The sequence below is a fragment of the Globicephala melas genome, chromosome 15 (assembly GCF_963455315.2).
Source record: "Globicephala melas chromosome 15, mGloMel1.2, whole genome shotgun sequence".
Lineage (NCBI taxonomy): Eukaryota > Metazoa > Chordata > Mammalia > Artiodactyla > Delphinidae > Globicephala > Globicephala melas.
In genome coordinates this window covers 19,254,750-19,268,829 of record NC_083328.1, presented here as the reverse complement: position 1 = coordinate 19,268,829, position 14,080 = coordinate 19,254,750, and the positions used below count along the sequence as shown (strand labels likewise).

The window sequence follows — 14,080 nt, the reverse complement described above, 5'->3', positions numbered from 1 at the left end:
GCATGGAGCCTGCTCTGAGGCATATGTGATGAGAAATGAGAGGGGCTAGACTCTGAAGGAAAACTGGAGAGCATGACCGGGACAAGGTGGAATGGGTGTTGAGAACATAAATAACAAATACAACAGCCCAATTAGTATTTTCTTTTCAAGGGTAGCTAAAGGCATTACGAAATACACACACGCACACACATGTGCACAGACAACATACACATGCACACAGACCTCTGCTTCCTGGGCCCTGAGTAGGGGATCAGGAATAATAATTTTATTCTTGATCTCCTAATATAAGTGTTAAATCTTTGAACTAAAAAGAGAGAAGACATCTCCCGTTTGCAGGGAGTCCAAAAGATGTAGGATGTAAGATGCAGAGATAACAGGTATATAAGTTTCTGGTCCATGAGATGTCTAAAGACAATGACCAGTGTCCTCAAAAGATACCAAAAATGAGCTCTGGATTATATATTCAACGAATTCATTTAAAAAATTCCCTGAGGAATATGTCCAGCAGTGTGCCAAACACAGCAGACATTAGTGAGCTCGTCTTCAACCTCAAGGAGCTTGTAATCTAGTGCAGTGTTTCCCAAAATATAAGTAATATGTGCCCCATGATTTTTCAGTTGTGCACAGACAGAGCATTAAATAACATCAGATTACTTAGTGAGAACATTATTCCCTTTCCTATTCTCTGTTAATCCTCCTGGTTACATAAAAGAAACAGTCAAAGTTTGGTACTAATAGGGTTTTACCAACCTTCCAGCACTGGCTAATCTCTGTGTTTAAAAGAGAATGCAGGGGCTTCCCTGGTGGCACAGTGGTTGAGAATCCGCCTGCCAATGCAGGGGACACGGGTTCGATCCCTGGTCCGGGAAGATCCCACATGGCGCGGAGCAACTAAGCCCGTGTGCCACAACTACTGAGCCTGCGCTCTAGAGTCCGTGAGCCACAACTACTGAGCCCACGTGCTGCAACTACTGAAGCCCACGTGCCTAGAGCCCGTGCTCCACAACGAGAGAAGCCACTGCAATGAGAAGCCCCCTCACTGCAACGAAGAGTAGCCCCAGCTCACCACAACTAGAGAAAGCCTGTGTGCAGCAACAAAGACCCAACGCAGCCAAAAATAACTAAATAAAATAAAATAAAAATAAAAGAGAATGCAAGCCTCAGGCTAAGTGAATTTGGTCGTCCAGAGAACCTAGCTAGAATTTAATAATTTTTTTTTTCATTTTCATTTTATTTGTATGGTTCTCTTCTATGTAGAGCAAGTGATACTGATTTTCTACTAAAGGCTGTGGATATATATATATATATATATATATATATATATATGCATGTACTATTATATTACTAATATATTGTATTAATATCTAATACATTGACTAAATAATATGTGATTCATGTATAAGAGTTAAAGAAGAAGTCAATATAAGATAAAATATTAAGTAAATAGCAGTGCAGGTGCAGTGAACTTAGAGAAGGCTACAAAGGAAATATTCAGTGACAGTTTTAAGAAATCCTGCTCTAGTGGTCTCTATGAGGAGTGATGCTGAGTTCCTAAAATTCAGTAGCAATACAGCAGCCCACCTAAGTATGCCTGCTTTCGTATGTCACTTCTGGGACCATTTCTGTGCTCATACTCCTTGGATGACCCTTCCCCAGGTCAAGAAGCAAAGGGAAATTTTGGAGCTTTTTTTGCTTTCTTCACCTAAGGAGAATGATGTCCATGTGAAGGAGATGTGGTTAAGAGTATGGGCTTTGGCTTGATAAAATGTTAACATCTATAGAAAACCAATACTAGTTCTGATAGGAATTGGTTATAGAGGTTTATGTGGTCTCTCACAGCCTTGGCCCACCTAAACACTGTCCGGGGGCAGGTGCCTTTGTGCATATCCCATCATTTCATTTCAAGTAGCAGATGTCTGTCGCTGGTAAACAGAGTCTGATAGCACTAAACATTTGGATCACATTATGAACTGCTCTAGTCCACAAAGCAACCTTCTGATTATAGTTTGGCTTCTCACGTAGCTTATCTACATGGAGAGGCTAGACAATTTGAATATCTGGTTGCACACCCAGTTGTAAGTCTCACTGGAAATCAATTAGCTTTCTGCTTTTATGTGTAAATCTTAGGAGTTTTGTTAATCCAGGTCTGCCCCTGATGAATAAATCCATTTTCTCTGTAATTACTAAGTGAAAAAAAAAAAAGAGAGAGAGAGAGAGAGAATAGGCTCTGGAGCATGTGCATTAGTTAGCTGGTGTTGCCTAACAAACCACCTACACGTTTAGCAGCTTAAAACAGCTACAGTGTATTATTTCCAACGATTGCGTGTTTTGAGTGGGTGGTTCCTCCCCCGCTCTTTAGAGTCACTCATGGAGCTGCGTCTAGCTGGTGGCTGGGAAGGGCTGGAAGTCCAGGATGGCCTCATCACAGATCTGGAGCTCCGGCAGGAGCTAGACTGGCTAGAAGGCAAGGACTTCACTCTCTCTCTATGCCTCTCATCATCTAATGGCCCGGCCCAAGGTTTTTTACAAGGCGTCTGATTCCAAGGGCAAAGATGAAAGCTGCCGAGCTGTTGTGTGTTGGCCTGGAAGTCACACAGTGTCACTTTCACCACATTCTATTGATCAAAATAAGCCACAGGCCAGCGCAGATTCTTTATGGGAAGAGTGGAAAATCAGAGGAGCCTGCAGAGTGGGGTCACTGGGAGTGGCAGAATAAAGATCTTTGAAATCTCCTCCTGCATAAAAGCCATGAGAACAGTGGCAACATTGTCAAAATCAACATTTTCGGAACTCGGGAAATTGACCTAATGCTAGTATCCATCCAGGGAGCTTTAATTCAAGAAAAACAGCTGAATCTCAGTAAGAACAGGAAGTTTTGTGGGGTTTTACCTGGCTCTGTTCTCATTCCCTTCTCTTCAGCTCTGCAGTAGTCTTGAAGGCCACTGGTTAGAACAGGATTGGATCTCTTTCAAAGTCCCATTCTCATATTATTGTCAGGTTTTTACCCATCTTGCAGCTCCCTGGAAAGCTTCCCTTGCACAACTTGTCTTTACTTGATCTGACTCAGTGATGATCTAGTGTGAGCAGCCCTTTACCCAGAGGCATTAGTTTAAAAAAAATCAGTGGCAATTGTTTGACATTGTAGCCGCCTGAGCTATAGCAATAAGGGAATTAAAATGGCGCACTAGATGGTATCTATTTAACATAAATAGTAATACTCCCTAAACTGAACTGCAGACTCAACGCCATTCCTATCAAAATTCCAGCTGCATCCCCCCCTCTTTTCTTGCAGAAATTGACAGGCCAATCCTAAAATTCAGATGGAAATGCAAGGGACCCAGAAGAGCCAAAACAATTTTGAAAAGGAAGAAAAAAGTTGGAGTACTTATACTTCCCGATTTCAAAACTTACTACAAAGCTACAGTAATCAGGAGAGTGTGATACTGGTATAAGGACAGATCAATGGAATAGAATCAGATGAAAACCAGAGACCAGAAAGTCAATGGGAGGCACAACATTCCTCTCACAGATAGCTCCCTCTCTGTCTCTTTCTCCCTCCTTCCCTCACCTATCTCTATCTCTGTCTCCATCTCGCTCTGTCCTCTCTTGATCTGCCTTTCTCTGCAAGTCTACCTCATTCTCCTCTCTCTCAGCAGAGTGGCAGTGATGAGTGCATAGCTGAACATGCTACTCACCTCCCCCATCTCCTTGCTACACACACACCTCCCTGGGTTATACACCCCCAGTCTAAGGGACCAGCAAATATGGTTTCCCAGTTCCAGATTCCCAGGAGAGAGAATGTAATTGGCCCAGCTTGGGCCAGGTGCCCAGGCCTGTCTCATGCAATCAACTGAGACCAGGGATTGTGGTCATCAATTACCGTCTTGGCCACTTAGATTTCTACTAGAAGGAGGGCTCTCTTCTTTGCTAAGTTAGAAGCAGAGCTGGGGAATAACACAGGCTTCGTGATTCTCATCCTGAAGCACTTTCTACAACACCTGTCATCCTCCTTCCCCCCCAGGGATGCTGCATACAGTTGTTCAAGTTGTGCACTGCACAACACTAGAGGGGACACAGTTCACATCTTAGGCATCATAGGTATGTGTATTTGTTATGCCAGTTTTCTAAAGGTGGAAGTAAAATAGTCTTAGGGAAGAAGAGGCTTCTAATTTCTAAAAAGTTGCTTAGATGGGCTAGGGATGGCCTGCTTTCTCCACTTCTCCTTTTGTCTTGGTCTCTTTGGTGAATGGGAAGAACTGGTGGTGGGAAGAAGCTACACCAGACCTTGGCTCCAAGATCTGATCTATCATCTCCCCACAGGTGGGTGCATCCTTGTTTGCCAGCAATGTTGGAAGTGGACATTTCATTGGCCTGGCAGGGTCAGGTGCTGCTGCGGGCCTTTCTGTAACTGCTTATGAATTTAATGTACGTATGTTACCAGGGCATGGACAGCCCACCCTCTACACAGTAGGTAGATCCTGGGGAGCAGTTGTATGCATGCTCTGCTCTTTTAAAAATAGAGTGGTGCTTTATGAAAAAGCAGACAGGAATCATCAAGGGCACCCCTAGTTAACAAAAATCAGTTTGATCTGCAAGTTCCAGGCCTCCCTGTGTTTGCTTGATGGGAGCCCATAAGGCAAATACATGTGTGAAGAAGGCTCAGAGTCTCTCCCACGTCGATGCAGAAGATAGAAGGTTTTGTGGGACTGGAGGGTGTTTCTGTATATTAGATATCAATTGCCCATCACAAAACTTTGTGGTTCAGTGGTTCTTGATCCTTTTGCCACCCCACAGATACCCAAGAGATAAGACACACTCTTCTATGTAGCAGGATAATTTTCACTTAGTGGGAAGGGATGCACTTATTAATAGTGATCTTCATTTTCATAATGACTCACATTTTTTAAGCACTTACTCTGTGCCACAGACTTAAATACACCACATACATCATCATATTACAGGATTCAATTACAGACTAGAACCAGACTGCCTGGGTTCACGTCTGGGCTCTAAAACTTATAAGCTGTGTGACCTTGGGCAAGTTACTAGATCTCTCTGAGCCTCATGTATAAAACAGAGATAATGATGATACCTGCCATACCGAGTCATTGAGAGGATTAAAGGAATTCATGCTTATAAAGTGTGCACAGGAATGCCTGGTGTATCGTAAGTGCTCAGTAAGCATCATCTCACCGATTTCCTTCCAACAACCCAGTGGGGGCAGTTATTCCCATTTCACAGGTGAGAAAAGTGAGTCTCAGAGACCTGTATAAACTCTTCCAGCCTCACCAGCGACTCATCAGAGTGGCCTGCCTGAACTCACAGGCTTGATTTAACCCCAGCCCAAGGAGGGGAGGGAAGACAAGGGGACGAAGGGGGACACTCAAGGTTTAGGACACACAGCACTGGGGGCCACAAAGAGCTTCTAGTTCCATTCTGCCCTACTTCATCCCTGTGTCCTATTTAAACATGAAAATGTGACAGCCCAGGGAGGGTGAGCTACTCAGTAAGTAAGAGATGGAAGCAGAGGCAGATGAGGCCGGGTTCCCTCTGGACACGGGGAAATCCACGCTGGCATCACAGTGTGGGCGGGAGCTGAATCTTGATTCCGCTTTTCCCCGGCAGGGCTTATTTTCCGTGCTGATGTTGGCCTGGATCTTCCTCCCTATCTACATCGCTGGTCAGGTGAGTCTGAGGGGGGTTGAGGTGCTATGGAACAGGAAGACCCTTTGGGAGGGTCAGCTTTGCATTCCCTCCCTCCCACCAGCATCCTTCCCTCCCTCCTGCCTGTGGACATCCATTATACCAGTGGTCCCCAAACTTTTTTTAAAAAAATTAATTAATTAATTTATTTTTGGCTGCATTGGGTCTTCGATGCTGCGCACGGGCTTTTCCCCAGCTGCGGCGAGCGGGGGCCACTCTCCGTTGCAGTGCGTTTGGCATCAGGGACTGGTTTCGCGGAAGGCAATTTTTCCACGGGAAGGGGGCATGGTGGGGATGGTGCAGGCCGTAACGTGAGCGATGATTCAGGAGGTAATGCGAGCGATGGGGAGCCATGGGGAGCGGCAGATGAAGCCACGCTGGCCCGCCCGCTGCTCACCTCCTGCTGTGCGGCCCGGTTCCTAATGGGCCTTGGACCGGCACTGGTCTGCGGCCCGGGGGTTGGGGGCCTCTGCGTTAGTCCCTCAGAGGTCCCAGCATTAGCGTGGGATGATGCACAGCTGAGACAATTAGGAACCCTGTCCTTAGCATTTCCCACCTAGTGATGGACATCAAAGATACATGGGGGGCAGGGGCTTTCAGAAGCTGGAAGAAACGTAGGCTCAAAAAAATTTTTTTAATGCCAAGACACAAATGTAAAAATCACAGTCTTTTCTAAATGTTTAAGCCACAACATATTACTGCTTTTAACATACACACACACACACACACACACACACACACACACGTGCTCGCGCGCGATTCAGTGATTTTTTTTCTTCCTTTGTACCCAAAACCATAATAATTGAGTTATTTCTGGCTGATGTGATATGTCAAAATTTTTGTTACAAAATAATGCTGCTTTAGACTTTTTGAAAAATAAAGTAGTTAAAAAAATCACTTCTAGGGACTTCCCTGGCAGTCCAGTGGTTAAGACTCCATGCTTCCAAAGTAGTTAAAAAAATCACTTCTAGGGACTTCCCTGGTAGGCCAGTGGTTAAGACTGCATGCTTCCAATACAGGGGGCGCAAGTTTGATCCCTGGTGGGGGAACTAGGATCCCACATTCTGTGCAGTGCAGCCAAAAAATAAAATATAAAAATAAACTTAAAAATCACCTGTGATCTTACTGACAGCTTTCTGTCATTCATACCATCTAGACTTAATTCTATTTTAGACATTCTACTACACAGGGCAAGATATCATACAATATCATAGTGTTATTCATCAAGCAATAACTGATTTTAACTTTTTATTATAGAAATTTAAAAAAATACACAAAGTATAAAGAACTACTTAATGATCAGAGAAATCATTGAAAAAAAAAATCACTCCTTACCAGAAGTAGTGCAATCTTATGCAAAGGGCAGTGATGTAGGGGTAAATAACCTCACTTGGAGATAATACTGAGTCTAAAAGCACGATTTTTGGTGACTGGGGGCCTGGGTCTGCCCATACCCACCTGTGATTAGCTTCCACATAGACAAAATCTCTGGGATAGAACAACACTGACTGGAACTGAGGATCTCTGGGCCAAAGCATCAGCAGATATTTCTTGAGCACCTAGTATAGGAAAGAGTAAAGGATGGTGGAGATGTAGGTTAATTCATAGGTAGGGTGGCCAGATGTTCTCAGCTGATGGTTTCCATTTTCTCTGGGAAGTAGAAGGCAGTGTCATTTGCTGAATGAGGAAGGAATTTGTGTGATCAAAGGTGAATAAGAGGTATGAAGATTTGAAACCACTTCTATAGTTTGTAATAGAAAAACCTGTGGACAACCCCAGTATCGCTCATTAGGGGACTGGGCATCTGTACTGTGGATATCATGCTGTGAAAAGGGCTGAAATTGACAGAGTTGTGCTGCTGTGAAAGGATCTCCAAGCTCTGTTGTTCAATAAAAAATTCCTGTGACTCTAGACATTCTTTGGGCAACATTTTATTCAGAGAGAAGATTAAGCCCATATTAGACAATAAATGCCAGAGTGCTGAAAAAAGCTAAAAAGCTACCCAATCTATTTTTATTGGGCAATAAAATAAACACAGAGAAAATTGGTACACAAATGTGCAGCTTAACAAACTACTGTAAAATGAACACCCAGATCAAGACACAAAACAGGGACTTCCCTGGTGGTCCAGTGGTTAAGAAAGACTCCCTGCTTCCACTGCAGGGGGCCCGGGTTCAATCCCAGGTCAGGGAAGTTCCACATGCTGCATGGGGCGTCCAAAAAAAAAAAAAAGACACAAAATATAACACTCCCCCACGTGCCTTTAGCAGATCACAGATGCCTTCCTTTCACAGTGACTTTCACTGGACTCACTTCTTTACTTTTGTTCACAGTTTTAATTGGGCATACCTAAACAAGATGGTTTAATTGTACTTTTCTGGAATGAAATATACATGGAATTGGGGGGGTTACATTCTTTCCTTGCCTGTAGCTGGTGTGTTAATTTCCATTGCTATGTAGTATTCTGTAGTATGACTCTACCCCAATATATTTGTCTATTCTTTTTTTCGTGGGCATTTAGGTTGTTCCTAATGTTGGCCTATGATAGACAACGCTGCTGTGAACATTTTTATACATGTCCCGATGCACATAAACAAGGTTGCTCCTAATGTTAGCCTATGATGGACAATGCTGCTGTGAACACCTTTTTTTTTTTTTTTTTTTTTTTTTTGCGGTATGCGGGCCTCTCACTGTTGTGGCCTCTCCCGTTGCGGAGCACAGGCTCCAGACGCGCAGGCTCAGCAGCCATGGCTCACGGGCCCAGCCGCTCCACGGCATGTGGAATCTTCCCAGAGGGGGCACGAACACGTGTCCCCTGCATCGGCAGGCGGACTCTCAATCACTGCGCCACCAGGGAAGCCCGAAGGTGGATTCTTAACCACTGGATCACCAGGGAAGTCCCTCTCACTGTTCTTTCCACTGAAAATTCTGTTTATATATTTTCTGGCCATTTGGACTTTCTCTTTAGGGAAGTAACTTGTCTAGGACTTTTGCCAACCTTTCTATTATGTTATACAGCTTCTTCTTATTGATAGAAGCTCTTTATACATTCTGGAAACAAGCCCTTAGGGTGATTATATGTGTTGCAAATATCTTTTCCCCACTTATTCTGTGGTTTGCCTTTTAACTCTCTTAATGGTGTTTTTTGATGAACAGATCTTAGATGTTTTAAAAAGTTATTTTATTCAAGTATAGTTGATTTACAATGTTGTGTTAATTTCTGCTGTACAGCAAAGTGATTCAGTTATACATATATATACATTCTTTTTCATATTCTTTTCCATTATGGTGTATCACAGGATATTGAATAGAGTTCCCTGTGCTATACAGTAGGACCATGTTGTTTATCCATTCTATATATATAATAGTTTGCACCTGCTAATCCCAAATTCCCGATCCATCCCTCCTCCACCCCCCACCCCCTTTGCAACCACAAGTCTGTTCTCTATGTCTGTGAGTCTATTTCTGTTTCGTAGATGAGTTCATTTGTGTCATATTTTAGATTCCACATATAAGTGATATTGTATAGTATTTGTCTTTCTTCTCTTTCTCCATTCATCTGTTGATGGACATTTAGGTTGTTTCCATGTTTTGGCTATTGTGAATAGTGCTGCTATGAACTTGGGGTGCATATATCTTTTTGGTTTTGTTTTGTTTTAATATTTATTTATTTACTTGGCTGTGTCGGGTCTTCGTCGCAGCATGTAGGATCTTTCGTTGTGGCGCGTGAACTTCTCTCTAGTTGTGGTGCATGCACTCTAGAGCACACGGGTTCAGTACTTGCGGTGCACGGGCTTAGCTGCCCCATGGTATGGGGGATCTTAGTTCCCTGACCAGGGGGTCTAACCTGCATCCCCTGCATTGGAAGGCAGATTCTTAACCACTGGACCACCAGGGAAGTCCCCATGTATCTTTTTGAATTAGAGTTTTGTCCGGATATACACCCAGGAGTGGGATTGCTGGATCACGTGGCAACTCCATTTTTAGTTTTTTAAGGACCCTCCATACTGTTTTCCATAGTGGCTACACCAACTTACATTCCAACCAACAGTGTAGGAGGGTTCCCTTTAACAGATCTGAGTTTTAATGTAGTTCCATTTATCATTTTTCCTTAATTACTATCTTTTATGTCTTATTAAAAAATATTTCCTACTCTAAAGTCATAAAGATATTCTGCTATATTACCTTCTAGAACTTTTCACATTTAAGTCAATTATCCACCTAGAAGTAATTTTTGTCTACCATATTTTGAGAATAGGATAACGCCAATATGACCCATCAAGAAAATTACAGACCAGTTTTACTTATGAATATGGAAAATGACCTCTACACTTTAGGGGCCCACCCTACTCTCTAACCACCAGTTTACTCCTGTCAGTTCATTCATTTATTTGTTCACTGAAGAAGCATTTATTGAGCTGAATGCCAACTGCATTCCAGGCACTGGTCTAACAGTTCCTCATCCTTACCAGGCTCTCTACTTCCCCAGCCCTTTACAGTGCTTTCCCCTCTTGCTGGAAAGTTTTCCTTTTCCTTTGTGATTCGGTTAGCTCCTATCATCTATCCAAATCCTACTTCAAGCAACTATTCCTCCAGGAAGCCCTTTCTAACCTCTCTGATTAGGTGAAGTCTCCTCCTTCATTGTGTTTGCCACAGTTGCCGTTTTGCATTTGCTTCTGTGATTATCAAATTAATACGCCTCTCCCATTAGACTGTGTGTTTTTCCCATTATACTTTCTCAACATCAGCAGTAGTAACATTTGGGGCAGGATAATTCTTTGTTGTGTGTTTTTATACGTGTGTGAGGGGTAGTCTGTTCATTGTAGGATGTTTGCAACATCCCCGATCTCTATCCACTAGATGCCAATAGCACCCCCCAAACTGTGGCAGCTGCAGTGTCTCCCGACATTGCCAAATGTTCCCTGGGGAGGTATGACATCTCTTCCTTCCATTGAGAGCCACTGCACTAGACTGTGTGTCTCTCCCATTAGATTGTAAGCTCCAGGAGGGCAAGAACTATCTCTGTTTTCTCCCAGTGTCTAGAACAGTGCCTGATACATAGTAGGTATTTGAAAAATATTTGTTGAAATTACTCAGTAGCAGGGTCCATGATTTCAGAAGGAAGTGAAATGAAGGATGAGCTGACACCCAAAAGAAGAGGCACCAGTTAGGGACTGAAAGTCTTGGTCAGGTCCCAAAGCCGGGGTGATCAGAGTGAGCAAACGGAAGGGTTGCACTGATGAAAATTTGGGGTATCGGAGGTGAATGGGGTCCTGGAGATGATGAGGTTTGGATGTTGGCCAGAGAAATGGGTTGCTGGAGTGGAAATGCCCATGTGTTGGGGTTAAACAAAGACACTGTACAAGATGTCCCAGTGGGTGCTCGTCACTGTCCTTGAAGCTGCTTCCAGACTCGGGGAAAGTCTAGAAAGAGGGGAAGACGGTGAAGGAGCTGAATTCTCATTGGCTGCTGGACAGTGTTCCCGGGAGGCTTGGGGTGGGCGGAAGTTGCTATGGCCGGATGGCATGGGTTTCCGAGGAAGAGGGAGGGGTTTTACATGAGGACTGAGTGTGGCTGTCTGGACGTGATTCAAGGGAGAGTAAGAGAGATGCTGAAGTTCCCTCACTGCCCTGCACCCCCAGGAGATGAGGAACCACCAGACCAAGGCACTTGGGCGGTCCTCTCTCAGGGCAGTCGTCGTTGGCTGCATTTATTTCCTGTTAGTACTCACCCAGCAACACTCAGAGGGTGGTTCCCGTGTTAACAGCCATTCACCTCTCTGTCTCTGTCTCTCTCATCCTCGCTTGCTGGCAAATTGCCTTCTTAGCTACTTGACGACAAACAGCCTAGGTTCTGCCTCCCGTCTGTCAGCTAGCTTCACGTTTCTCCCCAGAGTTTGATTTCTAGATACCAGTACTGCTCGCCTTCTGATGACTTTCATGCCTCCTTCCTTTCTTAGCTCATTAGAAACTTCCTGCGTGTAGCAGGCTGTGCGGCTCTCTAGATCGTAATGGAGGTCAACTGATGATAAAACTGTCGGTTCTGGGCTTCCCTGGTGGCGCAGTGGTTGAGAGTCCGCCTGCTGATTCAGGGGACACGTGTTCGTGCCCCGGTCCGGGAAGATCCCACATGCCGCGGGGCGGCTGGGCCCGTGAGCCGTGGCCGCTGAGCCTGCGCGTCCGGAGCCTGTGCTCCGCAGCAGGAGAGGCCACAGCGGTGAGAGGACCGCGTACCGCAAAAAACCCCAAAAAACCTGTCAGCCAATGATAAGAGTCTTGCTCCCCAACGAAACCAGCTGGTGGTTGTCATTCACAGACGAGATAGTGAATCCTCTCGAGGAGCATCTTCCTTGGTCCACTTATCTGAATGGGCTGAAGCTCTCATGCACTCTCTCTAATTAGCTTTCATACCATCACCAAGAGTGTGTCCGTTCAATATGGTTTGATTGAATCTTTCCGTGTGTTATTCCCTGATGGAGTGTCAGAGCTCAGTGCAATGTGCTTCTGGAAAATCCCTGCTGTGTTTGCCTTGCAGCAAATCAGAGGGCTGAGGCAAGCCACTCATGAGGGTCAGAATCCCGAATTGCCCTTTTGGGGAGAGGGGGAGGAAAGAGATGCTTCTTTTTTTTTTTTTTTAATTTTAAGGTGTCTATTTATTCCTAGAGTTCAATTTTTTTGGCCAATATTTTATTATGAAAAAAATTTCCAACCTACATCAGTGTTGAAATAATTTGACACTGGACACTCTTATAGTCTTGAATACTGTACCCAGATTCTACTATTAACAACTTACCATTTTTTTTTTTTTTTTTTTTTGCGGTACACGGGCCTCTCACTGTTGTGGCCTCTCCCGTTGCGGAGCACAGGCTCCAGACGCGCAGGCTCAGCAGCCATGGCTCACGGGCCCAGCTGCTCTGTGGCATGTGGGATCTTCCCGGACCGGGGCATGAACCCGTGTCCCCTGCATCGGCAGGCGGACTCTCAACCACTGTGCCACCAGGGAAGCCCCAACAACTTACCATTCTTGAATCAAGTCTGGCTATCCAGTCTCTCCCAGTCTCCACTCCCAGCTTCTTCTACCTTCACAATCTGACCTTGGGATGGATGGTTTGCCATTTATCAGCTCATGATCGGGTACCCATTAGTCTACTCCCTGGGTTAGACTAAGGAACACCCAAGCAGCAACAGCCTGGACAAGGGGCTGCAAACATAATCATTACTCTGTCTTTTCCCATCCAACATCTGGGACCTCATGGAAGAACAGTTGTGCATTTGAGGTTCCATTGTCTAGACATGGCATTGTCTCAACCCCCAAGTCTGCGGTACAGTGAGGAGACTGGGCAAGGACATGCTATCCCCAAAGTGCCACCCAAATAATGGTTCTCCTCGGTATGGCTCAGCCCCTGGGGTGCCTTATATGGTAATGGCACCTAGCTTTGGCCCACCCATCTGGACCTAATTCAGTGCTTCCCTGGTTTTTCTGCTGTCTCTGGATTCTCTGCTCCTGGTAACGTGGCTAAAGTGTTACATGAGAGCAACTTCCCCAAAGGTTAGAATATGGACAAATGGAGATGCTTGAGATGAGTTTAGGTGTTAGACATGGAGCCAACTACACTGAATCACCTGGCGAAATTAGTTCCTCTTCCATCATCTTTCAATGAGCTCAAGGGTAAAGTCTCCTGTTGGTGTTAGTGAGCATTTAACACCTGTTCAATACTTTTCCTGACTTCTTTTTTTTTTTTTTTTTTAAAGAAAGAATGAGTAAGCTCTGGGCCCAGGGTTTTTGGTGTGCAAGAGGAAGTTGCCAGGAAAGAATAGAACATGAATGAGTGATTTTATTATCCATGTGCATAGTTTTGCTGGTTCCCTTAAGTTTAGGATTGATATTTCATTTACAGTGGTGATTTGAAGTTTTCTTTTTAGATAAGTTTACTTCAATATAAACATGAGTTGGTTTAAAGAAAAACATTAAGTTTTATAATAGTAACCTCTATATTAATAAGTTTTATGTAATAACATTAATAACACAGGAGAGGGCAAAAATTGGGGTGGCGTATACATTTGGGATATATGATAGTTGGGTACCTAACTCTGCACAGAACCCCAGTCCATCCTCACCCCACCCCTTTGTTCCATTTTCTCCTCTCTTTTAAGTCTCCCATTGAGAATCCCAAGAAGACCGTCTGTGCTTCTGAGTTTGGGGAGAAGGTGGGAGGGGGAAGAAGGGCTGCTGGGTGGCAAAATCTCAACTCTGGTCCCCAGGTCACCACGATGCCAGAATACCTAAGGAAACGCTTTGGCGGCAACAGGATCCCCATCATCCTGGCTGTGCTCTACCTGTTTATCTACATCTTCACCAAGATCTCGGTAAGGTGGGG

General features: G+C 44.5%; 1 protein-coding gene across 9 annotated transcripts in view; it reads left to right on the top strand.

Annotated features, from left to right (window-relative positions):
- Positions 1-14,080, top strand: part of SLC5A11 (solute carrier family 5 member 11) — a 52,637-nt gene that overhangs the window by 15,378 nt on the left and 23,179 nt on the right. For 7 of the 9 annotated variants that reach the window (XM_060284622.1, XM_060284621.1, XM_060284626.1 and 4 more), the window contains 3 exons: positions 4,321-4,425; positions 5,626-5,685; positions 13,965-14,069. In XM_060284622.1, coding sequence (XP_060140605.1) covers positions 4,321-4,425; positions 5,626-5,685; positions 13,965-14,069 — 270 coding nt within the window. The remainder of the gene's footprint in view (positions 1-4,320; positions 4,426-5,625; positions 5,686-13,964; positions 14,070-14,080) is intronic. The other 2 variants (XM_060284625.1, XM_060284627.1) reach the window with 1 other exon arrangement.